Source organism: Salmo salar, chromosome ssa15 (genome assembly GCF_905237065.1).
Source record: "Salmo salar chromosome ssa15, Ssal_v3.1, whole genome shotgun sequence".
Lineage (NCBI taxonomy): Eukaryota > Metazoa > Chordata > Actinopteri > Salmoniformes > Salmonidae > Salmo > Salmo salar.
In genome coordinates, this window is record NC_059456.1 from 28,650,128 (window position 1) to 28,676,912 (window position 26,785).

General features: G+C 47.1%; 1 protein-coding gene across 3 annotated transcripts in view; it reads right to left on the reverse strand.

Annotated features, from left to right (window-relative positions):
- Positions 1-1,235: 1,235 nt before the first annotated feature.
- capn3b (calpain 3b) overlaps positions 1,236-26,785 on the reverse strand; it is a 32,973-nt gene continuing 7,423 nt past the window's right edge. The window contains 23 exon segments of one of the 3 annotated variants that reach the window (NM_001165408.1): positions 1,236-2,041; positions 2,112-2,269; positions 2,413-2,471; positions 2,781-2,897; positions 6,385-6,463; positions 12,054-12,122; positions 12,560-12,624; positions 12,965-13,022; positions 13,212-13,289; positions 14,227-14,319; positions 15,992-16,021; positions 17,650-17,686; positions 18,705-18,913; positions 19,366-19,377; positions 20,057-20,229; positions 20,424-20,584; positions 20,713-20,790; positions 20,974-21,071; positions 21,561-21,644; positions 21,746-21,914; positions 22,164-22,297; positions 25,196-25,314; positions 26,580-26,649. In NM_001165408.1, coding sequence (NP_001158880.1) covers positions 2,243-2,269; positions 2,413-2,471; positions 2,781-2,897; positions 6,385-6,463; positions 12,054-12,122; positions 12,560-12,624; positions 12,965-13,022; positions 13,212-13,289; positions 14,227-14,319; positions 15,992-16,021; positions 17,650-17,686; positions 18,705-18,913; positions 19,366-19,377; positions 20,057-20,229; positions 20,424-20,584; positions 20,713-20,790; positions 20,974-21,071; positions 21,561-21,644; positions 21,746-21,914; positions 22,164-22,297; positions 25,196-25,314; positions 26,580-26,649 — 2,019 coding nt within the window. In that variant the 3' untranslated portion in view covers positions 1,236-2,041; positions 2,112-2,242. 3 annotated transcript variants of the gene reach the window in all.

Below are 26,785 nucleotides of genomic sequence, written 5' to 3' on the forward strand. Positions count from 1 at the left end.
TGAGCTTACTCAGGACCAACTAGACTGATATGGAGTTTTGGTCATCCACAACTGTGATACACAGTGGGGAAATGGACACTGACGTAGGCTGGCTTTTTCACTAGTTCATTTTAATGTATACTTTTAAGAGATGGGCATTGTGAATAGTCCATCACTCGTAACTGTTCAAACCCATGTAGGCTCACCATGCAGGTTTCTGTTCTATCCATTTACACTGTACAAGCGTCACTCATCTAAGCATGCTAGCCTCGCCCTTCCTTGTCCATCAGCCATCACAAGTGCACTGGGCCCAATTGCAAAACAAATTGGGGGACATTACATGTACTATTAGACATGGCTAGTTAGGTGTTATATTTCAGCAATAAGGCCCGAGGAGGTGTGGTATATGGCCAATATACCACTAAGGGCTATTCTTATGCACGGAGCAACGCGGAGTGCCTGGATACAGCCCTTAGCCATGGTATATTGGACATATATCACAAATCCCCGAGGTGCCTTATTTCTATTATAAACTGGTTACCAATGTAATTAGAGCAGTAAAAATAAATGTTTTGTCATACCCGTGGTATATGGTCTGATACCACGGCTGTCAGCCAATCAGCATTCAGGGCTCGAACCATCCAGTTTATGATTAGAGTTAGCGATCTAGCTAATGTGTTTTGCGTTTCCACTTCCTCAGGTGGTGAATTAGCACTAATTGACTTCGGCCTATATATAATATTAGCGCACAGAAAGATTACGGCAAATTCATCTCTCCTGAACAAAAACATCAAATTCGGGAGCCCTATTTTGACCATAAAATATAAAAACATAATTGTCAACCCAAAAACTCATTTTTTTAATACCATCCTTAATAAAGCATTGTGAATGACATAATGACTTTAAAAGATTACTCAAATGTATTCTATTGTGTGACACTGCACACATTTTTTTGGGGGGGTCCCACCAAATCATGGGCTGGTGCCACCAACTAAAAAAAGTGTGGGAACCATGTTCATTATAGACCATCTAACCGTTGTTCGCGTCAATGTTCAGTTCTGTTGGAGAAAACCAATCCGCCTTATTGGGTAGATGAGTTATTGGGTAATTGTGGAAATGCTTAATTTACATAATATTTATTTGAAATCCAAAACTTTCATTATACAATTCAACCTGGGATCAACATTAAGAGATTTGGTTTAGCGTTGACGACTCGACAACTCTCATCCCATACTGTACATACTGGGACACGTTCGTAAAAGTTTGAATTTAATGAATTTAAAAGACAAAAATGCTTCTGAAACAATCCAACAATCCAGTCCAACAGCATCATCACTGTCTCTCGAGACCTGAGTATCCACATGATATTATCACAGAGACTTACAGGAACACAACATTGATTTTGTAATGTAGCTACCACCAATGACAAAGGGGAATGGAAACACTTCAGGAAGTAAAGCTAAGCAACGATATGTATTCAATCCACTAATACTAAACATGTTATTTACAGTGAGCTGGCGTTCTAAAACCTTCCCCTTTAAGGACAGGCAATAACACTTGAAGGCTTGTAGTTTAAAGCACTAGCCAAATGTACTGGAGCAAGGGTTCCCCATTCAAGTCCCTCGGTGCTGTACTGTCTGCTGGTGCTGCCAGGGTGCTACCTCTCACCAGTCAAAGTTGACATTCCAGGTGGTCTTTCTCTCCAGCCAACCTGTGTGTCTTAGAAGATCGCTACATCGTGTTCATGTACTTTCTTGAGACATTACACACTTCTCTCCGCGTTGTGAGATATATCATTTGTGCAGCGTGACTGCAGGAAATATCACCATTGCATTTAATTTGTTTTCTATGCTAGAATGAGAGTAATGGCAATGTCTTGTCAGAGAGAACATGGAGAATTGGCTGAGGTAGAGGAAGGTGATGCTGGTAGAAGCATGGCTGAGGGTAGACCAGAGGGCAGGACTTCTCTGATGGCTGGGTGATCTAAGCGATGTTGGTAGAAGAGTGGCTGAGGGTAGACCAGAGAGCAGGACTTCTCTGATGGCTGGGTGATCTATGTGATGTTGGTAGAAGCATGGCTGAGGGTAGACCAGAGAGCAGGACTTCTCTGGTGGCTGGGTGATCTATGTGATGTTGGTAGAAGCATGGCTGAGGGTAGACCAGAGAGCAGGACTTCTCTGATGGCTGGGTGATCTATGTGATGTTGGTAGAAGCATGGCTGAGGGTAGACCAGAGAGCAGGACTCCTCTGATGGCTGGGTGATCTAAGCATACATGGTCAACTGGAGCCACTGTAACAAGAGGGGATGAAAGACAAAAACAGGTTAGGACAGGAGATGAAAGAAAGCAGAAGAGGACAGGAGTTAATGGAGTGAATTCCCCTTTGTATGGACGCGATGTGACCTTTTGTAGCACAGTGCCCTACTGGGCTTACCTCGAGGACGTTGAGCTTGATTGTGCCGTCTCCGTTTTTGTCAAAGGCATGGAACGTCCCTGCAAAGAGACCTCGTACAGATCAAACAGAAACTCTATCAGTGGAGGCTGCTGAGGGGAGGACGGCTCATAATAATGGCCGGAATGGAGCAAATGGAATGGCATAAACACATGGAAACCATGTGTTGGATAGCGTTCCACCAATAGCTCTCTGGCCATTACCACAAGTCCTTCCTCTGCAATTAAGGTGCCACCAACCTCCTGTGACTGCCACCTATCTTTCTCTTATCTCTGACTCTTATTCAATGAGATGAATGCCTGTTGATGTTTCTGGTGGAATTTACATTAATCAAACCAGTGTGTACTTACTGAACATGCCTTCTAGCCTGACGAAGCAGCAGATGAAGCTGTCAAAGTCGATGTTGAGGTGCTCGTCAGCGTAGCGCATCGTGATGATGTCATACAGCTGGTTGTTTAGGTGGAACCCTAAGTGGAATGGGGGGGGAAAAAGTGGAATGGATACAAGATGAAGGATTTGCTGTAACCACAGTGGAAGATATTTTGTCATGTGCACAAGTACAGTAAATTGCCTTGCATGCTCTTTCCCAACAATACAATAAATTGATATACTGTATGTAGTACTCAAAAAAATACAAAAGTCAAGAAGAACTGTAATGGAAAATTGTGTGAAGAGACAGCCTTAAATGTTCATTTTGTCTTCCGTGTCATAAATAATCCTTGGTCCTGCCTGTGCTTAATAAAGATATATGTGGCAGAATGCCCTGAATATGTTCTATAAGTTCAAATAGGAGACGGTGCCAAACACATGCAGGTACCAACCCTATAAACCATGCAAATATAACTTGTCTGTGTAAGCAGTATATAAGAGAACAAACGGGACTGCCCCAGCAGAGCTCCTGACAGATGTGTACTGTGGTGCATCAAGTTTGCTGGAACCTCTCCAGTTAATTGACAATAAAGGATGATTGATTTAAGTTTGACTTTGAATGTCCCTGTGTAGAAGTTCCACGACAGAACAAAAATACACAAGAATAGAAAGAAGATCAAGAGAAAGTAAGCTATATACAGGGTCAAAGTTCCAGGGTCAGTGCCAGTACCATATTTACAATGTGCAGGGATACTTTTGGTCATGTAGTGTATGGGCATAAAAAAAAACATGGACAGACAATTTTTACGCGACAGGCGCCGTTCTGTGAGCTTGTGTGGCCTACCACGTCGCGGTTGAGCCGTTGTTGCTCCTAGATGTTTCCGCTTCACAATAACAGCACTTACAGTTGACCGGGGCAGCTTTAGCAGGGCAGAAATTTCACAAACGGACTTGTTGGAAAGGTGGCATCCTATGACAGTGCCACGTTGAAAGTCACTGAGCTCTTCAGTAAGGTCATTCTACTACCAATGTTTGTCTATGGAGATTGCATGGCGGTGTGCTCGATTTTATGCACCTGTCAGCAATGAGTGTGGCTAAAAAGCAGAATACACTAATTTGAAGGGGTGTCCATATACTGCTATATATATATATAGTGTATGTATAGGGGTAAGGTGACATCAGGATATGAACTCAGCAAAAAAAGAAACGTCCTCTCACTGTCAACTGTGTTTATATTCAGCAAACTTAACATGTGTAAACATTTGTATGAACATAACAAGATTCAACAACTGAGACAAACTGAACAGGTTCCACAGACATGTGACTAACAGAAATTGAATAATGTGTCCCTGAACAAAAGGGGGGTCAAAATCAAGTAACAGTCAGTATCTGGTGTGGCCACCAGCTGCAGTAAGTACTGCAGTGCATCTCCTCCTCATGGACTGCGCCAGATTTGCCAGTTCTTGCTGTGAGATGTTACCCCACTCTTCCACCAAGGCACCTGCAAGTTCCCGGAATGGCCTTAGCCCTCGCCCTCCGATCCAACAGGTCCCAGACGTGCTCAACGGGATTGAGATCCGGGTTCTTCGCTGGCCATGGCAGAACACTGACATTCCTGTCTTTCAGGAAATTATGCACAGAACGAGAAGTATGGCTGGTGGCATTGTCATGCTGGAGGGTCATGTCAGGATGAGCCTGCAGGAAGGGTACCACATGACGGAAGAGGATGTCTTCCGCAGACCATGACGGACCCTCCACCTCCAAATCGATCCTGCTCCAGAGTACAGGCCTCGGTGTAACGCATTCCTTCGATGATAAACGCGGATCTGACCACCACCCCTGATGAGACAAAACCGTGACTCGTCAGTGAAGAGCACATTTTGCCAGTCCTGTCTGGTCCAGCGACGGTGGTTTGTGCCCATAGGCGACGTTGTTGCTGGTGATGTCTGGTGAGGACCTGCCTTACAACAGGCCTACAAGCCCTCAGTCCAGCCTCTCTCAGCCAATTGCAGACAGTCTGAGCACTGATGGAGGGATTGTGCGTTCCTGGTGTAACTCGGGCAGTTGTTGCCATCCTGTACCTGTCCCGCAGGTGTGATGTTTAGATGTACCGATCCTGTGCAGGTGTTGTTACACGTGGTCTGCCACTGCGAGGACGATCAGCTGTCCGTCCTGTCTCCCTGTAGCACTGTCTTAGGCGTCTCACAGTACGGACATTGCAATTTATTGCCCTGGTCACATCTGCAGTCCTCATGCCTCCTTGCAGCATGCCTAAGGAATGTTCACGCAGATGAGCAGGGACACTGGCCATCTTTCTTTTGGTGTTTTTCAGAGTCAGTAGAAAGGCCTCTTTAGTGTCCTAATTTTTCATAACTGTGACCTTAATTGCCTACCGTCTAAGCTGTTAGTGTCTTAATGACCGATCCACAGCTGCATGTTCATTAATTGTTTATGGTTCATTGACCAAGCATGGGAAACAGTGTTTAAACCCTTTACAATGAAGATCTGTGAAGTTATTTGGATTTTTACAAATTATCTTTGAAAGACAGGGTCCTGAAAAAGGGATGTTTCTTTTTTTTTTTTTGCTGAGTTTATGATCAACAGAGTAGCAGCAGTGTAAATGAAGATTGTGTGTGTATGCGTATGTGTAGCGTCTGTATGAATGTGTGTGTGTGCGTGTGTGCTGGAGTGTCCGTGTGAGTGAGTGTGTAGCGTGTGCATAGAGACAGTCCAAACATAAATAGAAGGGTCATTGCAGGTAGTCCATGTAGCCATTTTATTAGCTATTTAGCAGTCTTATTGCTTGGGGATAGAAGCTGTTCAGGAGCCTGTTGGTGTCAGACTGGAATCACCAGTAGTGCTTGCCGTTCTGAAGCAGAGAGAACAGTCTATGGCTTGGGTGGCTGGAGTCTAACTATTTTCCGAGCCTTCCTTTCACACCGCCTGATATAGAGGTCCTGGATGGCAGAGAGCTCGGCCCCAATGATGGGCTGCCTGCACAAGCCTCTGTAGCACCATGTAATCGAGGGCGGTACAGTTGCCATACTAAGCCGTGATGCAGCCAGTCAAGATGCTTTCAATGGTGCAGCTGTAGAACTTTTAGAGGATTTGAGGGCCCATGCTCAATCTTTTCAACCTGACTGTTTGTGTGTGTGTGTGTGTGTGTGTGGGCCATAATACCCTTTTTACACTAGTACTGAGCCAAGCCGAGCTGAACTTCACTGCCCTGGTTAAACATCCACTATTGCTGTTGGATTGGAACCATGCTGGAAAGGAAAATGTGAAAAGAAAATATCTAAGCCAACACTGTGTGCCATGGTTCGGGTCAGCACTCTAGTGTGGAAAGAGTAATCAACTCATGGCTCTCTGGGAAGACTTCTAAGTCCATTCACCTGGAGGCACGTTCAGCCAGACGAAACATTTTGGAACGTTCAGATAGAAATATGTAGAACAAACATGCGTCTGACATGTAGAATAATAAATCACGTCGATGGTATTGCTATCTGTAACGTTAGAAAACATTTGGCAACTGAACGTGGCCCTGCTGGGACTAAACGGCTGAACAAGTTTGTCCATGGAGCTCACCTGCGTCATTGACTGCGTTCCTCATCTCAAAGCTGCTGATGGTGCTGGATTTGTCCTTGTCATACTTCTTGAAGATCAGCTGCACACAATAAACACATGACGGTCAATCTCAATGAATTTGAATATTGGGCTGAAAATGATCTGTTGATGATCGCTGTGAATCCATCTCTCTCAAACTCTCGGTGGCATTCTGCCTTCTCCCTACAGCTTTCAGCCATTACCTTCGCCCACGACTACCTCATGTGAACTACAATCCCCACGCTGTGTTTTAATCTTTAATAATCATTGCTTACGATATGGTTTTCAAAACATATGGCCCTTATCTTTCATCAGCAAGAAAGAATCCTTCAAATAAAAAAGATGCACTTCCTGTAGCAGTTACAGATCCATACAGCTATAGAGCCTCCATCCTACTAAACTACATTGTAGCAGTTACAGATCCATACAGCTATAGAGCCTCCATCCTACTAAACTACTACTAAACTACACTGTAGCAGTTACAGATCTATACAGCTATAGAGCCTCCATCCTACTAAACTACACTGTAGCAGTTACAGATCCATACAGCTATAGAGCCTCCATCCTACTAAACTACACTGTAGCAGTTACAGATCTATACAGCTATAGAGCCTCCATCCTACTAAACTACATTGTAGCAGTTACAGATCCATACAGCTATGGAGCCTCCACCCTACTAAACTACACTGTAGCAGTTACAGATCCATACAGCTATAGAGCCTCCATCCTACTAAACTACACTGTAGCAGTTACAGATCCATACAGCTATAGAGCTTCCATCCTACTAAACTACACTGTAGCAGTTACAGATGCATACAGCTATAGAGCCTCCATCCTACTAAACTACACTAGCAGTTACAGATAGGTTAAGGTAAGGTAGTTTAGCACAGATCCATACAGCTATACAGTAGGCGCCTCTATCTGACGAAATTACACTTCCGCTACTCTTCCTGAGTTACGCTTACGCACAGGTGTTCGGATCATGCTAGATAGCTAATTCGCACCTCTTGTCTTCCGTCTGTTTTCTGTAAACAAGCGAGGTAACATTGAGAGATGGCCGTGTGGGAATACTAATCCTATCAAGGTGGGTTTCAATTTAAATTATTATTATTATTTTTTAATTATTTCTCGCTGATATGAAAGATAAGGTCCTTATGCTTCCAAAACCGTACTGCAAGCGATGCATGTTAATGTTCCGTTTGAGTGTCGAGGCTCTTAACAAAACTCCCCCTTGCAGAAGACGCCTTCATCCTAACTTTCACTTAAGTGAACATTTCACTTAGAAGTGATGGCAACGGGAGACCAAGGGTAAATTCAATTTAAGTGGAAGTTTTCCCCTAAACCGTCAGGCTCTGGAGAGTTATGGACAGGAGGAGAGTTATGGACAGTTATGGACAGGAGGAGAGTTATGGACAGGAGGAGAGTTATGGACAGGAGGACAGGAGGAGAGGAATGGACAGGAGGAGCGTTACGGACAGGAGGAGCGTTACGGACAGGAGGAGCGTTACGGACAGGAGGAGAGTTATGGACAGGAGGAGAGTTATGGACAGGTGGAGAGTTATGGACAGGAGGAGAGTTATGGACAGGAGGACAGGAGGAGAGTAATGGACAGGAGGAGCGTTACGGACAGGAGGAGAGTTACGGACAGGAGGAGAGTTACGGACAGGAGGAGAGTTATGGACAGGAGGACAGGAGGAGAGTTATGGACAGGAGGAGAGTTACGGACAGGAGGAGCGTTACGGACAGGAGGAGAGTTACGGACAGGAGGAGAGTTACGGACAGGAGGAGAGTTATGGACAGGAGGAGAGTTATGGACAGGAGGACAGTTATGGACAGGAGGAGAGTTACGGACAGGAGGAGAGTTACGGACAGGAGGAGAGTTACGGACAGGAGGAGAGTTACGGACAGGAGGAGAGTTACGGACAGGAGGACAGGAGGAGAGTTATGGACAGGAGGAGAGTTATGCACACGAGGAGAGTTATGGACAGGAGGACAGTTATGGACAGGAGGACAGTTATGGACAGGAGGACAGTTATGGACAGGAGGAGAGTTATGGACAGGAGGAGAGTTACGGACAGGAGGAGAGTTACGGACAGGAGGAGAGTTATGGACAGGAGGAGAGTTATGGACAGGAGGAGAGTTACGGACAGGAGGAGAGTTATGGACAGGAGGAGAGTTATGGACAGGAGGAGCGTTATGGACAGGAGGACAGGAGGAGAGTTATGGACAGGAGGAGAGTTATGGACAGGAGGAGAGTTATGGACAGGAGGACAGGAGGAGAGTTATGGACAGGAGGAGAGTTATGGACAGGAGGAGAGTTACGGACAGGAGGAGAGTTACGGACAGGAGGAGAGTTATGGACAGGAGGAGAGTTATGGACAGGAGGACAGGAGGAGAGTTATGGACAGGAGGAGAGTTATGGACAGGAGGAGAGTTATGGACAGGAGGACAGGAGGAGAGTTACGGACAGGAGGAGAGTTATGGACAGGAGGAGAGTTATGGACAGGAGGACAGGAGGAGAGTTATGGACAGGAGGAGAGTTATGGACAGGAGGAGAGTTATGGACAGGAGGAGAGTTATGGACAGGAGGACAGGAGGAGAGTTATGGACAGGAGGACAGGAGGAGAGTTATGGACAGGAGGACAGGAGGAGAGTTATGGACAGGAGGACAGGAGGAGAGTTATGGACAGGAGGAGAGTTATGGACAGGAGGAGAGTTATGGACAGGAGGAGAGTTATGGACAGGAGGACAGGAGGAGAGTTATGGACAGGAGGAGAGTTATGGACAGGAGGAGAGTTATGCACACGAGGAGAGTTATGGACAGGAGGACAGTTATGGACAGGAGGACAGTTATGGACAGGAGGACAGTTATGGACAGGAGGAGAGTTATGGACAGGAGGAGAGTTACGGACAGGAGGAGAGTTACGGACAGGAGGAGAGTTATGGACAGGAGGAGAGTTATGGACAGGAGGAGAGTTACGGACAGGAGGAGAGTTATGGACAGGAGGAGAGTTATGGACAGGAGGAGAGTTATGGACAGGAGGAGCGTTATGGACAGGAGGACAGGAGGAGAGTTATGGACAGGAGGAGAGTTATGGACAGGAGGAGAGTTATGGACAGGAGGAGAGTTATGGACAGGAGGAGAGTTATGGACAGGAGGAGAGTTACGGACAGGAGGAGAGTTACGGACAGGAGGAGAGTTATGGACAGGAGGAGAGTTATGGACAGGAGGACAGGAGGAGAGTTATGGACAGGAGGAGAGTTACGGACAGGAGGAGAGTTATGGACAGGAGGACAGGAGGAGAGTTACGGACAGGAGGAGTTATGGACAGGAGGAGAGTTATGGACAGGAGGACAGGAGGAGAGTTATGGACAGGAGGAGAGTTATGGACAGGAGGAGAGTTATGGACAGGAGGAGAGTTATGGACAGGAGGACAGGAGGAGAGTTATGGACAGGAGGACAGGAGGAGAGTTATGGACAGGAGGACAGGAGGAGAGTTATGGACAGGAGGACAGGAGGAGAGTTATGGACAGGAGGAGAGTTATGGACAGGAGGAGAGTTATGGACAGGAGGAGAGTTATGGACAGGAGGACAGGAGGAGAGTTATGGACAGGAGGAGAGTTATGGACAGGAGGAGCGTTATGGACAGGAGGACAGGAGGAGAGTTATGGACAGGAGGAGAGTTATGGACAGGAGGAGCGTTATGGACAGGAGGAGAGTTATGGACAGGAGGAGAGTTATGGACAGGAGGAGAGTTATGGACAGGAGGACAGGAGGAGAGTTATGGACAGGAGGGGAGTTATGGACAGGAGGAGAGTTATGGACAGGAGGGGAGTTATGGACAGGAGGAGAGTTATGGACAGGAGGAGAGTTATGGACAGGAGGAGAGTTATGGACAGGAGGACAGGAGGAGAGTTATGGACAGGAGGAGAGTTACGGACAGGAGGAGAGTTATGGACAGGAGGAGAGTTATGGACAGGAGGAGAGTTATGGACAGGAGGAGCGTTATGGACAGGAGGACAGGAGGAGAGTTATGGACAGGAGAAGAGTTATGGACAGGAGGAGAGTTATTGACAGGAGGAAAGTTATGGACAGGAGGAGAGTTATGGACAGGAGGAGAGTTATGGACAGGAGGAGAGTTATGGACAGGAGGACAGGAGGAGAGTTATGGACAGGAGGAGAGTTATGGACAGGAGGAGAGTTATGGACAGGAGGACAGGAGGAGAGTTATGGACAGGAGGACAGGAGGAGAGTTATGGACAGGAGGACAGGAGGAGAGTTATGGACAGGAGGAGAGTTACGGACAGGAGGAGAGTTATGGACAGGAGGAGAGTTATGGACAGGAGGAGAGTTATGGACAGGAGGACAGGAGGAGAGTTATGGACAGGAGGAGAGTTATGGACAGGAGGAGAGTTATGGACAGGAGGAGCGTTATGGACAGGAGGACAGGAGGAGAGTTATGGACAGGAGGAGAGTTATGGACAGGAGGAGCGTTATGGACAGGAGGACAGGAGGAGAGTTATGGACAGGAGGAGAGTTATGGACAGGAGGAGAGTTATGGACAGGAGGAGAGTTATGGACAGGAGGACAGGAGGAGAGTTATGGACAGGAGGAGAGTTATGGACAGGAGGAGAGTTATGGACAGGAGGAGAGTTATGGACAGGAGGAGAGTTATGGACAGGAGGAGAGTTATTGACAGGAGGACAGGAGGAGAGTTATGGACAGGAGGAGAGTTATGGACAGGAGGAGAGTTATGGACAGGAGGACAGGAGGAGAGTTACGGACAGGAGGAGAGTTATGGACAGGAGGAGAGTTATGGACAGGAGGACAGGAGGAGAGTTATGGACAGGAGGAGAGTGGACAGGAGGAGCGTTATGGACAGGAGGACAGGAGGAGAGTTATGGACAGGAGGAGAGTTATGGACAGGAGGAGAGTTATTGACAGGAGGAAAGTTATGGACAGGAGGAGAGTTATGGACAGGAGGACAGGAGGAGAGTTATGGACAGGAGGAGAGTTACGGACAGGAGGAGAGTTACGGACAGGAGGACAGGAGGAGAGTTATGGACAGGAGGACAGGAGGAGAGTTACGGACAGGAGGACAGGAGGAGAGTTATGGACAGGTGGACAGGAGGAGAGTTATGGACAGGAGGACAGGAGGAGAGTTATGGACAGGAGGAGAGTTATGGACAGGAGGAGAGTTATGGACAGGAGGACAGGAGGAGAGTTATGGACAGGAGGACAGGAGGAGAGTTATGGACAGGAGGACAGGAGGAGAGTTACGGACAGGAGGACAGGAGGAGAGTTACTGGACAGGAGGACAGGAGGAGAGTTATGGACAGGAGGAGAGTTATGGACAGGAGGACAGGAGGAGAGTTATGGACAGGAGGACAGGAGGAGAGTTATGGACAGGAGGAGAGTTATGGACAGGAGGAGAGTTATGGACAGGAGGACAGGAAGAGAGTTATGGACAGGAGGACAGGAGGAGAGTTATGGGCAGGATGATCGTTATGGACAGGAGGAGCGTTACGGACAGGAGGAGAGTTATGGACAGGAGGACAGGAGGAGAGTTATGGACAGGAGGAGAGTTATGGACAGGAGGACAGGAGGAGAGTTTTGGACAGGAGGAGCGTTACGGACAGGAGGATCCTACCTGCCATGCTTTGATCTTACTCCACAGGTGTTTGAACTCCTGCAGGTTCAGTTTTCCTGTGCCGTCCGTCTGAGAAGTAGTTACGGAAGAAACACCAGGCAATATTTATTTCTTGGGTGTTACCATGTGAACTAGTGGAGGCTGGTGGGAGGAGCTATAGGAGGATGGGGTCATTGTATTGACTGGAATGGAATTAATGGAACGGAGTCCATTTATGTGGTTTCCATGTTTGATGTGTTTGATACCGTTCCATTTATTCCATTCCAGCCATTACAATGAGCCTGTCCTCCTATAGCTCCTCCCACCAGCCTCCTCTGGTGTGAAGAACTACATTTCATAGAATTGTATATGTTTTTTGAAGTACTGCTTTTACTACTGCATCCGTCCGTACCTTTTAATATTGTTGTTTGCTCTGTGTTTACATAGACAGGCAACCAGAGTAGTAGACCGAGATGGTAATAGAAACGTTCAACTAGAGTTCCAGTATTAATCATATGGAAGGATACGTCCATCAAAGCGATCATGCTCCGGCAACTCTCTAAGCTGAAGCCGTCCGTCTTCATTTCATTATCTGTGGAGAAAAATATCATTTAGAAGAGAAGTGCATACTACAGAGTGGACACTACGTGACAAGTGTACAAAAAGGACATGACAGGTGGACATCACAGGAGGTTGGTGGCACCTTAATTGAGGGAGGACAGACTCGTGGTAATGGCTGGAGCGGAATAGGTGGAATAGTATAAAATATGTCAAATACATGGTTTCCATGTCTTTGATGCCATTCCATTCGCTCCATTCCAGCCATTATTATGAGCCGTCCTCTCCTCAGCAGCCTCCACTGATGGACATAGTGTGCACAAGGGAAGAGGAAGGGTCTGCCATTAAAAATGAGGGCTCATGACAGCACTCACGTTTTTCCAGTACCCTTTTCATGACCACCTTGAGCTCGTTGGCACAGATCTGCATGTCCTAGAGAGGGGACATATCTCCTTTGAGCTGTGTGCATGTAGACCTCTCAGTATAACATATCCTTATCGGCCCGATCCCATATCAAGCCTCTACCTCTACCCCCCCGATGCACTTGTAAAGATCTGGCTTTACATACATTCATTTACTCTGACCAATGCTCCCACTTTTCCCAGTCACACCAGCACTCACCTCCCCAGCAATCTGCTGGTAAATGGCCCTGAACATTTTGTGTTCTCCGCTCTCCTCATCCGGTTGCTGTGGTTTTGGCTGATTGGGAAAGTGAAAGAAAGAAACGTTTAGAAAAGATCGATGGAAGTGAAGGCATGATGTTATCAGGTTTCAGGCTGGTTTAAAAAGTGGCATATCCCAACATGCACTACACGAAGCCATGCTAATTTTGATTGCATTGTGGACATCCATAGACAAATGGCAAAAGTAAAATCTGCCCTAAATGTCTATCATTTGTTTATTCATTACCCCTTTCCACCAGAGGAGGAACCATGGTAACCAAACAACGTCAAATATGAGTATGTAAATACACAGTTCTGAGAACAGGTGCATTGTTACTGGAGCTAGGTTGACCTTTTAGAGCTGATTGTGGATCAGTGGGGGTGTCTGGAAGTCTCTCCCTGGTCAGGACAGGAGATGCTATGTGGCCTGGGGTAGATTTGGTTTCAGCCCTGTCGCTGACCCCGTATTTTAGTAGGCCAGAGGTTACACTGTGCTAATTGCTACATTGGAAAATGCAAAATGGTGTAAAATACCTACAAGTGGAATTGTGTCAAGTGCAACTTTACTGGCATGGTTTGGGTGTGTGCACATCCATAAACACACACCTACACACATACATTCATGCTACACACACGTCACAACTGATGCTACTAGACTCTTATTAATATGCAAATTCCCGCCCAATTTAAACACTTGCCCCCCAATCCCCTCCCTGTCTTGGCCACCTTGACAAACACATGCCACCCCTCCCCTTTACCCACTCCTCTCTTAAAGGAGAACACCCCTCCCCTTTACCCACTCCTCTCTCAAAGGAGAACACCCCTCCCCTCTACCCCCTCCTCTCTCAAAGGAGAATACCCCTCCCCTCTACCCTCTCCTCTCTCAAAGGAGAACACCCCTCCCCTCTACCCCCTCCTCTCTTAAAGGAGAACACCCCTCCCCTCTACCCCCTCCTCTCTTAAAGGAGAACAACCTTGACTTTCTCTTTCTTCTCCTTCTGAACCTCGATGTCATCTTGCTCAATCTCCTTGTTGGCCTTTGCTCTGTCTGATACAAACACGATGGGCTGGGGGTTGGGTGGATGGTGGCGGTGGTGGTGGTGGTGGTAGTAGTGGTGGGGTGGATGGTGGCGGTGGTGGTGGTGGTAGTGGTGGGGTGAATGGTGGTGGTGGTAGTAGTGGTGGGGTGGATGGTGGCGGTGGTGGTGGTGGTAGTAGTGGTGGGGTGGATGGTGGCGGTGGTGGTGGTGGTAGTGGTGGGGTGAATGGTGGTGGTGGTAGTAGTAGTGGGGTGGATGGTGGCGGTGGTGGTGGTAGTGGTGGGGTGAATGGTGGTGGTGGTAGTAGTGGTGGGGTGGATGGTGGCGGTGGTGGTGGTGGTAGTAGTGGTGGGGTGGATGGTGGTGGTAGTGGTGGGGTGGATGGTGGTGGTGATGGTAGTGGTGGGGTGGATGGTGGTGGTGGTAGTAGTGGTGGGGTGGATGGTGGTGGTGGGGGTGGTAGTGGTGGGGTGGATGGTGGTGGTGGTGGTGGTGGTGGGGGTGGTAGTGGTGGGGTAGATGGTGGTGGTGGGGTGGATGGTGGTGGTGGTGAGGTGGATGGTGGTGGTGGGGTGGATGGTGGTGGTGGTAGTGGTGGGGTGGGGGTGGACGGTGGTGGTGTTAGTGGTGGGGTGGATGGTGGTGGTGGGGGTGGTAGTGGTGGGGTAGATGGTGGTGGTGGGGTGGATGGTGGTGGTGGTGAGGTGGATGGTGGTGGTGGGGTGGATGGTGGTGGTGGTAGTGGTGGGGTGGGGTGGACGGTGGTGGTGTTAGTGGTGGGGTGGATGGTGGTGGTGGGGGTGGTGGTGAGGTGGATGGTGGTGGTGGGGTGGATGGTGGTGGTGGTAGTGGTGGGGTGGGGTGGACGGTGGTGGTGTTAGTGGTGGGGTGGATGGTGGTGGTGGGGGTGGTGGTGAGGTGGATGGTGGCGGGATGGTGGTGGTTGGGTGGACAGTGGTGGTGGTGGTGGTGGTGGTGGTAGTGGTTGGGTGGATGGTGGTGGTGGTGGTAGTGGTGGGGTGGATGGTGGTGGTGGTGGTAGTGTTGGGGTGGACGGTGGTGGTGTTAGTGGTGGTGGGGGGGATTGGGGGGTGGTAGTGGGGGGAAGGGGTGGACAGTATATGGGTAGACGGTGGGAGGGGGTAGTTGAAGTTGACCAGAGGTCAGGCGAGAAGGTGAATGGGGATGTGTGACACACAGTGGTTAGAGATGATTGGTGGTAGAGGTGGACATGTGACACAGGGGTTAGAGATGATTGGTGGTAGAGGTGGACATGTGACACAGGGGTTAGAGATGATTGGTGGTAGAGGTGGACATGTGACACAGGGGTTAGAGATGATTGGTGGTAGAGGTGAAAGACACAGAATAGAATAAGAAAATTACAGTTAGCTCACAGGAAGTAGACCAACATTTCCATTAGCCTGGATCCCTTTCTGTTTGTGCTGTATAGCCAACTCCTATGTTTGGTATAGTAATGGCCGTGGGAGTTGGGCTTCACAGCTCGAGGAGATCAGGGACCACCGGGCTAATGTTCAATTGGCTTCAAGTCTACATGTGAAATGACACTGGTCGCCATGGTAATTTGATTTCATCTTGCGAGAAGTGAAAGAGGATGTCATGAAAAACATCCTATATTCAATGTCTCGTCATAATTTGGTTAAAACAAAAGAGACTATGATGATGCATGCACACACTGTACCTTTCCTTTCTTTGTCCTGTTTTTGCCTTGCTGTCGGCGTGAGGCAGAAATGGAAAATAAACATAAAAATGAAATGGAGAAGTTAACATTGAAATGAACCAATGAACGATCAAACCCTGTTCAGTAATAGTAATGAGGGAGAGGGGGAGAGAGGGGGGAGAGTGAGAGAAGGGGAGAGAGAAAAGGGGAGGGGGGAGAGAGAAGGGGAGAGGGAGAGAGAGGGAAGGTGAGAGAGAGAGAGAGAAGGGGAGAAGGGGAGAGAAAGAGAAGGGGAGAGAGGGGAAGATGGAGAGAGAGAGAGAAGGGGAGAGAGAGAAGGGGAGAGAGAGACAGAGAAGGGGAGAAAGAGAGAGAGAAGGGGAGAGAAAGAGAAGGGGAGAGAAAGAGAAGGGGAGAGAGAGAGAGGGGAAGATAAAGAGAAGGGGAGAGAGACAGAGATTGTCAGTGGTGGGACTATATTTTTCATTCAAGTTTGAGTGATGTATTAATGGTAGGTGGAGGACAAAGACGCAGACATACAGACATGAACAGGTGCATATGGACAACAGGTTGATTTGATTTGATTTATTAGGATCCCCATCAGCCGACGCCAATGGCAACAGCTAGTCTTACTGGGGTCCGACAAACGAAAAAGACATTACAGACAAAACACTTTACAATTTAAAAACATGAACATGTAGTGTGTGTGTGCATCTATCAGTTCCACATACACGTCAGTACATACACACAACAAGTAGGTCACATGAGAAAGAGGCATTGTGCCCTGAAGTGTTGCTTTATTTGTTTTTTGAAACCAGGTTTGCTGTTCACTTGCGCTATATAAGATGGAAGGGAGTTCCATGCACTCATGGCTCTGTATAATACTATACGTTTCCCTGAATTTGTTCTGGACCTGGACACTGTGAAAAGACCCCTGGTGGCATGTCTGGTCGGGGAAGTGTGTGTGTGTCAGTGCTGTGTGTAAGTTGACTATGCAAACAATTTGGAATTTCCAACTCATTCATGTTTCTTATGTAAACAAGAAGTGACACAGTCATTCTTTCCTCAACTCTTAGCCAAGATAGACTGGCATGCATAGTATTAATATTGACCCTCTGATTACAATGAAGAGCAAGATGTGTCGCTCTGTTCTGGGCCAGCTGCAGCTTAACTAGGTGTTTCTTTGCAGCACTTGACCATAAGACTGGGCAATAATTAAGATAAGATAAAACTAGAGCCTGCAGGACTTCCTTTGTGGAGTGTGCGCAGAGCGATCTCTTTTTACGGACAGACCTCTCCCTATCTTTACAACCATTGAATCAATATGTTTTGACTAAGACAGTTTACTATCTATGGTAATGCCAAGTAATTTAGTCTCCTTAACTTGATCAACAGCCACATTATTCATTATCAGATTCAGCTGAGGTCCAGGATTTAGGGAATGATTTGTACCAAATACAATGCTCTTAGTTTTAGAGATGTTCAGGACCAGTTTATTACTGGCCACCCATTCCAAAACTGACTGCAATTCTTTAAGGGTTTCAGTGACTTCATTTGCTGTGGTTGCTGATGCGTACATGGTTGAATCATCAGCATACACGGACACACATGCTTTGTTTAATGCCAGTGGCAGTTCAGAGAGGGAGAGAGGAGAGAGAGACGCGAGTCCATTTACTAACCTCTATTTGGTCTGACCTAATTGTATTTTCGGTTTCCCTGAAAGAGAACAGACAGACATTACTCATCACCATCGAAGGGACAAGATGGAAGGCATGGAAGCTTCATTTCTACTGTCACTCTTGACTGGCATGCCACCCACATGCAGACTGCAGACACACACACACACACACACACACACACACACACACACACACACACACACACACACACACACACACACACACACACACACACACACACACACACACACACACACACACACATAAATGGCCATCCACAAAAACAAATTCATCCACACACTCATTCATAGAAACACCAACACACTGAAATACCCCTTTACCATAGCAGCCCAGCCCCTCTCTCTCTCCCCTAACCCCTCTACCATAGCAGCCCAGCCCCTCTCTCTCTCCCCTAACCCCTCTACCATAGCAGCCCAGCCCCTCTCTCTCTCCCCTAACCCCTCTACCATAGCAGCCCAGCCCCTCTCTCTCTCCCCTAACCCCTCTACCATAGCAGCCCAGCCCCTCTCTCTCTCCCCTAACCCCTCTACCATAGCAGCCCCTCTCTCTCTCTCCCCTAACCCCTCTACCATAGCAGCCCCTCTCTCTCTCCCCTAACCCCTTTACCATAGCAGCCCCTCTCTCTCTCCCCTAACCCCTCTACCATAGCAGCCCAGCCCCTCTCTCTCTCTCTCCCCTAACCCCTTTACAATAGCAGCCCCTCTCTCTCTCTCCCCTAACCCCTCTACCATAGCAGCCCCTTTCTCTCTCTCTCCCCTAACCCCTCTACCATAGCAGCCCCTCTCTCTCTCCCCTAACCCCTCTACCATAGCAGCCCCTCTCTCTCTCTCCCCTAACCCCTTTACCATAGCAGCCCCTCTCTCTCTCTCTCTCCCCTAACCCCTCTACCATAGTAGCCCCTCTCTCTCTCCTAACCCCTCTACCATAGCAGCCCCTCTCTCTCTCCTAACCCCTCTACCATAGCAGCCCCTCTCTCCTTCTCCTAACCCCTCTACCATAGCAGCCCCTCTCTCTCTCCACTCCCAGTCACTCACTCTGAGGTGCTGTTCTTCTCGGAGAAGACTCTGAGGATAAACTCTCCCTCCTCGTGGGGGTCAAAGGTCGAAGGGATGATCACGTACTCCCCGGGGGGCAGGCAGAATCGCTCGCTCACCTCACGCAGGTTGATGTAGGACTTGCATTTGGCCTTGGAGGCATTGTAAAGGAAGAAGTCTTTCTGCAGGTGCTGCTGGCTCCCAATCATCTGTAGAGAGAGCAGGGATAGAGGATGGAGGGATAGAAAGAGAGGAGGGACAGAGGGGGATGCACAGGCACTGACTTATCATTCTAGATAAAGGAATAAAAAAATTACTGAATCAGTATAATAGAATAAAAAGAGAATATTTTCAGGTATTTCACATATGTATTTGAAGCAGTTCTGCTAAAAGAATATGTATTGTTATCTGAAAGTCTCTTGTGTATTTTTGGTGTGTTGTGTGTAGGCTATTTAATAACTAAGGTTTCATGTTGAACACTAGTAACACCAAGACACAGCTACAAGTTAAGACGGAGGTACACCAAGTTTTCCGTTCTGAAGCGGAGGTAGACTGACACACATAAGTAGCACTTTGCCCACAGCCAGGTGACTACTGGGATAGCTCTGACATCAGCTCTGACATCATCACACCAAGGTCCTTCATTCCCTTGGCATCATACCTCTTTGGGCACCTGAGGACAAGAGCAAAAGTCAGTATCACCATAACTACATTGCCTATATGGAATGAAAGTGTACCTAAACACGCTCCAGACCAGCTTGAACAAAAAGGGAATTAGGTGCTCGACTGAGGGACTTGAAAATCCCAAAAGCATTCCTTGCCCCAGGACACGTCAATGGGTGACTATCCAGGAAAAGAAAGAAAAGGGAGCACTCAGTTTCTGTATAGATCTGATCATTTATTGAACGAACATACAAACAGGCTTACGTTTCGAGCGATTAGCTCTTTGGCTGAGAGTTTCCTTTTGCGAGGATGGAGACTTCGCAAACCAGAAATCTCAATTTCTAACACGATTCCCTCCAGACCCTAATTGAGCATCTGACCAAATTACGCACTATTTTAATTCTGGGTTAACCAAGATTAATATATGACTGATTTGATTTGAAATGCTAGGGTTAGGAGTTTACCTAACCATACCACCTGACCTGGGCCATGTTCAGTAGGGCGCACCGTAGCAACATGTTTTGAAATGGTAAATAAATGTGAATATTTCTTCAGTAGTTTCGCCCCCTTCCACTCAATTTCGAAAATATGTATCTTGTCACAACCCAGAAGAATGTCCCAGCATTATGACCTGGTGATCAAGAAAACCTCCAGTTGTGTCCTGAGGTTTATCAGGAGGTATAACCCACCTCGTAGATGGAGAATCCGATGGTGTAAAGCTTGGCACCCTTGCTGCGGTCTTTCCTCCGGCCCTTCTGCATCAGGGCCACCATGACGGTGCACGCCACATGCTCGGGGTCGTCGGGGTCGTCGTCCTCCTCGTACAGACGCATGCGGTACTGCGGGTTGGTCCAGAACGTGTCTGTGGGACATCAGAGACGTGGTTAGTGGGGGTCAATGTCTTCGTTCTTACTAGGTACAAGTTCTGGGTACCAAGCAGCTGAGAAAGTGTGTCGCAGGAAGCAGAATGAAGCAGGCATTATAACCATGATGTGCACCACTACAAATCAGTATAGTTCAAACACTATTTATTACAGCCCAAAGTCAACCTTGTACCTGGGAAGTTCCTGCAGCCCCCGGCGGAGCTGCCTCGTACCCAGCGGCCCTCGTTGACCGCCACCGTCCAGCTATGGGACTTGTCGTCCAGAAGTGTGTCGGGGGTCAGGTTACAGATCTCCAGCTTGGTGAAGTTCTTTTTGAAATCCTCAAAGGATATCCTATACAGAGAATATAGTAGAATAGAATAGATTGTTGTTTATCCATTTGCACAGAAATCCTTTGTTACAGTGCCCCAGCCCTGATGTCAGAGACATTGACAATTATCAGAGGGCTTTGTTCAGCTCACCAAGTCTCGCTCGTCTCAACTGTCTTCTTCTTCAGCCTGGCCTTGTCTGAGCTGGAGATGGTGGACCATTCTTTGGACCTGTGGAGAGAAAATAAAAGTCCCCTTGTTACATGTAGGCTACTTTGTTATGTTATGACTATGTTATGTATTTTATGTTTCTCTTGCTGCACAACCAGTTTCTGGAAGAATAAAAATGATAGATTGTTTATTGATTTGAAGGATTGATTGGTTGATTGGCTGGTTGATTGATTCTGCACTCACTTTGCATTCCACGGCCCTTTCCATAGCACCATCCCCCAGGGGTTCCGCATTTGAACTAGGCGAATCTTGGTGTCCTTGGTAACCTTAAGCTTGTCACACTAAGAAAGACACCCTTGGTCAGCAGTGAAAGACAGTTTGACCCGCACCTCATATTAGTAGATACTGTGTTGTAACATATTCATAGAGTTGTTGTTCTTTATTTATTTATTTGTTTTATGCCAGGTTTTATTTTATGCTATTTTCAGAGTGCAATGTACAGATTCAATCAACAACAATACAATAACATTGATTCAGGTTGTTTATCTATCTAATAATGTAAAGTGCTAAGTTACAGTTTGGTAGAGGTTTGACCAGAGGCTTTGGCTTTGACCGTGGCTCCATGACCATAACCGTACCTCGTCTAGTGTCTCCATGACCATAACCGTACCTCGTCTAGTGTCTCCATGACCATAACCGTACCTCGTCTAGTGTCTCCATGACCATAACCGTACCTCGTCTAGTGTCTCCATGACCATAACCGTACCTCGTCTAGTGTCTCCATGACCATAACCGTACCTCGTCTAGTGTCTCCATGACCATAACCGTACCTCCTCTAGTGCAGTGATAGAGTAGGCGTGGCCTCTGACCAGTCCATTCGCAGTTTCAGTCTCACAGTGACTCGGCAGCAAGGCCTGCGAGAGAGATAGGATGGACGGGCCATCAGAACAGAGATACAGGGTCGTGTGGTGCCTGGGTTCAGTCACAGTAGAAAGCACGGAGCAGACTGACTCACGTCTATGGAACAGCCCATCAGAGAGCCTCTCTCCAGGGCTTTCTTCATGATCTTGTAGAGTTCTTTTGGAGCCTCGGACATCTCAAAGAACTCTGTCACACCCCCAGTGAAGTCCTCCATGGCCTCCAGGGTGTTGCCACCTTTCAAGGCCTCGTAGGAACCGTGCAACCTGACCAGGAGACAACCATACAGTTTCTGATTTTGTAGTAACCATTACAAATTGTACATCATCTTGTATGATTAAGTGGAGAATACAAAGATGTGAATTCACTTTGGTCAATCTTAACCAGGTTAATCAGGTCGACAGTGACGCAGAGGCTGGGTGGTCGTTGCTGCTGTTGTTGTTGTTGAGCACCCTTATTTTCCACAAGGTGTATTATTAATAGACTTGTGTTGTGGCATCATCATTCACACTTACTTGGCGTAAGCCTTCTCCAGCAGAGCGCTCCAGAACTCGTTCTTCCTGAAGGACTTGGTGAACACCAGCTGGTTATTGGAGGTGGGGATACGGTCGTCCACCACGACGTCCACCCATTCACCATAACGCCAGAACTGCGGGACAATGGACAGCATGGGAGGTGATTAGAGGTAGTGAGAGCTGGGTTCTGTTCAGTAGTGAGAAAATGAGAAGAAAACATTGACACAGGGAGGTTCTACCTGTACTTGTCCAATTAGATCACAGAGTTTCATATTCCCATTGCAATTGTTTTATTTAAGTGTGCCCTACTGAAGGTTCAATGATTTATATTCAGTACAGGGAATATTTTTTGACAAACATGAATAAGATATAAACTCAGCAAAAAAAGAAATGTCCTTTTTTCAGGACCCTGTCTTTCTAAGATAATCTGTAAAAATTCAAATAACTTCACAGATCTTCATTGTAAAGGGTTCAAACACTGTTTCCCATGCTTGTTCAATGAACCATAAACAATGAATGAACGGTCGTTGAGACACTAACAGCTTACAGACGGTAGGCAATTAAGGTCACAGTTATGAAAACTTAGGACACTAAAGAGGCCTTTCTACTGACTCTGAAAAACACCAAAACAAAGATGCCCAGGGTCCCTGCTCATCTGTGTGAACGTGCCTTAGGCATGCTGCAAGGAGGCATGAGGACTGCAGATGTGGCCAGGGCAATAAATTGCAATGTCCGTACTGTGAGACGCCTAAGACCGCGCTACAGGAAGACAGGACGGACAGCTGATCGTCCTCGCAGTGGCAGACCACGTGTAACAACACCTGCGCAGGATCGGTACATCTGAACATCACACCTGCGGGACAGGTACAGGATGGCAACAACAACTGCCCGAGTTACACCAGGAACACACAATCCCTCCATCAGTGCTCAGACTGTCCACAATAGGCTGAGAGAGGCTGGACTGAGGGCTTGTAGGCCTGTTTTAAGGCAGGTCCTCACCAGACATCACCGGCAACAACGTCGCCTATGGGCACAAACCTACCGTCGCTGGACCAGACAGGACTGGCAAAAAGTGCTCTTCACTGACGAGTCTTGGTTTTGTCTCACCAGGGGTGATGGTCGGATCTGCGTTTATCGTCGAAGGAATGAGTTACACCGAGGCCTGTACTCTGGAGTGGGATCAATTTGGAGTTGGAGGGTCCGTCATGGTCTGGGGCGGTGTGTCACAGCATCATCGGACTGAGCTTCTTGTCATTGCAGGGAATCTCAACGCTGTGCGTTACAGGGAAGACATCCTCCTGCCTCATGTGGTACCCTTCCTGCAGGCTCATCCTGACATGACCCTCCAGCATGACAATGCCACCAGCCATACTGCTTGTTTTGTGCGTGATTTCCTGCAAGACAGGAATGTCAGTGTTCTGCCATGGACAGTGAAGAGCCTGGATCTCAATCCCATTGAGCACGTCTGGGACCTGTTGGATCGGAGGGTGAGGGCTAGGGCCATTCCCCCCAGAAATGTCCGGGAACTTGCAGGTGCTTTGGTGGAAGAGTGGGGTAACATCCCACAGCAAGAACTGGCAAATCTGGTGCAGTCCATGAGGAGGAGATGCACTGCAGTACTTAATGCAGCTGGTGGCCACACCAGATACAGAGGTGGGACCAAGTCATTGTTTTACAAGTCACAAGTAAGTCTTGAGTCTTAGCACTCAAGTCCAAGTCAAGTCTCAAGTCAAGACCATCAAGTATCAAGTCAAGTCTCAAGTCCTAAACTTTGAGTTTCGAGTCCTAAACAAGTCATAATGTGCTCTTCACCAAATGTAATACCATTTCATATTTAACAAGAGTAATAGTTAGCATATTACATTCACACAAATCATGAATGCTTTTAAAAATCAGTATTTTAGTGATAGTGATCGAGGATCAATATGGGGCGCAATCGGGCGATGTAGGCTTGTACACAATCGCCCAACCTTACACACACACACACACACACACACACACACACACACACACACACACACACACACACACACACACACACACACACACACACACACACACACACACACACTCTCTCTCTGTGTGGTTACAGTAGGCTAACATATGTCAATGGTTTTAGGAACAGCAGTAACATCAGGCAGGATTTAGGCTACCAACTGCCTAGCCAGTTGTAGCTCAATCTTGGGTGCAATGATCACGTTCCCACACTGACTGACTGACTGACTGTGGAGGCTCATTGATTTAACGTTACGTTAGCCTACATGATACACTAGTAAAGTAATAAAATATATAGCTGTCGGCTATATTAGCCACGAATTACCGTTCTTTGTGCAGCTTCAAATGTTGGAAATTGTTACACCTCTGCCTGTAATTTTCTTCCCGCATGTTTTGCAAGTTGCAATCTGTTTTTTGTTGATAGAGCGCTGTCTTTATATCCGAAAATAATAATTTTGGGTATCATCTTTCCAAGGGCTCCATCTGAATTCACCCGCCGACGTTCTTCTGCACAACTTTTTATCAGCTGGCACAATTTGATTGGCTGCTGTCCGATTCAAACTGTAATCCGTTAAATGAAGAGTTGATGCGCTGCACACGTTTTTTAATAGCATCATTTTTAATATTTGGGCTTCGGGAGGATATCAAGTCAGGTCGAGTCATAAGGCTCAAGTCCAAGTCAAGTCACGTGTCATTGGTGTTAAAGTCAAAGTCGAGTTGCAAGTCATCATATTTGTGACTCGAGTCCACACCTCTGCCAGATACTGACTGTTACTTTTGATTTTGACCCCCCCCCCTTTGTTCAGGGGCACATTATTCCATTTATGTTAGTCACATGTCTGTGGAACTTGTTCAGTTTATGTCTCAGTTGTTGAATCTTGTTATGCTCATACAAATATTTACACGTTAAGTTTGCTGAAAATAAACGCAGTTGACAGTGAAAGGACGTTTCTTTTTTTGCTGAGTTTAGTAGGTCCTGAGTCTACATATATCGATTGAATAGTTCCCAGGTGATTTTGACCATGACCATGCAGTACCTGGAAATGGAAGATACCAGCGTAGTTCTCTGTGAAACTCTGGTCTGGTGGGATAACTCTGTACAGCAGCTTGTCATTCAGTGTCAGACAGGCAATAGCAGCAAGCAGCCAGCAGTCACCTGCAGGGAACAACAAAACGTTTTGCGTCTAAAAGAAAAAATTGGCGTTTTATTATTGTACAAGTTTAGGTACTCCCAGCCCATTTCAGTCAGTTTTCTTCCCTTTGGTGCCTAATGAATATGACCCTGATCATAGCACTGAATTAAACTATAAGTGGATATAGGACTGTGTAGTGCTATGGAATGTGTATTTTCATTCTTTGACACTGCTCCTTGAGGTGTGATCTAGAGTGAATGAACCCCCAGACAGAAACACGTAGCCTGCAGTGCTAAATCTACCTACAGCAAAGAGGCTGAGACCATATGGTAAGTACATAGTGCCATGGCTGAATCAGGACCCCTATATACTACTGACTCCTTACGCCCGGTTTAAGTAAGGGTATCTACTTGCATGGCTATTTTCTGAACTATGTCAAAAACATGGTCTGGTGTAGTTTGACCCCGGCAGCCCCAGTGCGTTCTCAAGCAGGCATTTAGCAGATGTTATGGGAGAGGGGTTTCTGTTACACAGCACTCAAACACAAGTGCATGCCACGCACACACACACACACACACACACACACACACACACACACACACACACACACACACACACACACACACACACACCCTGCTGGAGGAGTCAGTCTTTTACAGTGAACAGTGTGGTTACTAGGGGGGTAACATTTTGTCTCTCGTGCCTTAATTTCTCACACCATATTTCCATCCTCACTCTCAACATGAGAGCTCCGTAATTGCATCCCCAGCTGTCTGAGATTCACAAACTTTGTCTGCCCTCTCTTTTTTCACTGTGCCGAGACACTATGACTTCAGTTTGAACAGGGACCGCTAATTAGCAAATGCTATTTATGCTGTTAGATAACACCTGTCTAACTTTTGATTTTCTCATATCCAGGTCTGGCATGACTCAATGCTGAATCCTCACTGTCTTCTTGTACTTGTCTACAGTACTGTGCAGATGTTATTAGTCAGATGTTGCAACAAGAGTCTTACCCAGTGATGTCATACAGTGCATGATTTCTGTGGTCTTACCCAGTGATGTCATACAGTGCATGATTTCTGTGGTCTTACCCAGGATGTCATACAGTGCATGATTTCTGTGGTCTTACCCAGTGATGTCATACAGTGCATGATTTCTGTGGTCTTACCCAGTGATGTCATACAGTGCATGATTTCTGTGGTCTTACCCAGTGATGTCATACAGTGCATGATTTCTGTGCTCTTACCCAGTGTTGTCATACAGTGCATGATTTCTGTGGTCTTACCCAGCTCTCCTTGACAGATGTCTGTCCTACTAGCTCCGTCTATGATGAACTGGGGGTTGTCACAGATTTCCTGCCAAACAAAGAAACAGCAAAACAGCTGTAGATTTAGTAATGATGTTGTGATGTGCTACGGGGTGTGGAACGTCTTGTGAGAGGGTCAATCTATTATCAGATAGTACTATGTCTTGTGAGGAATATCTTGACTC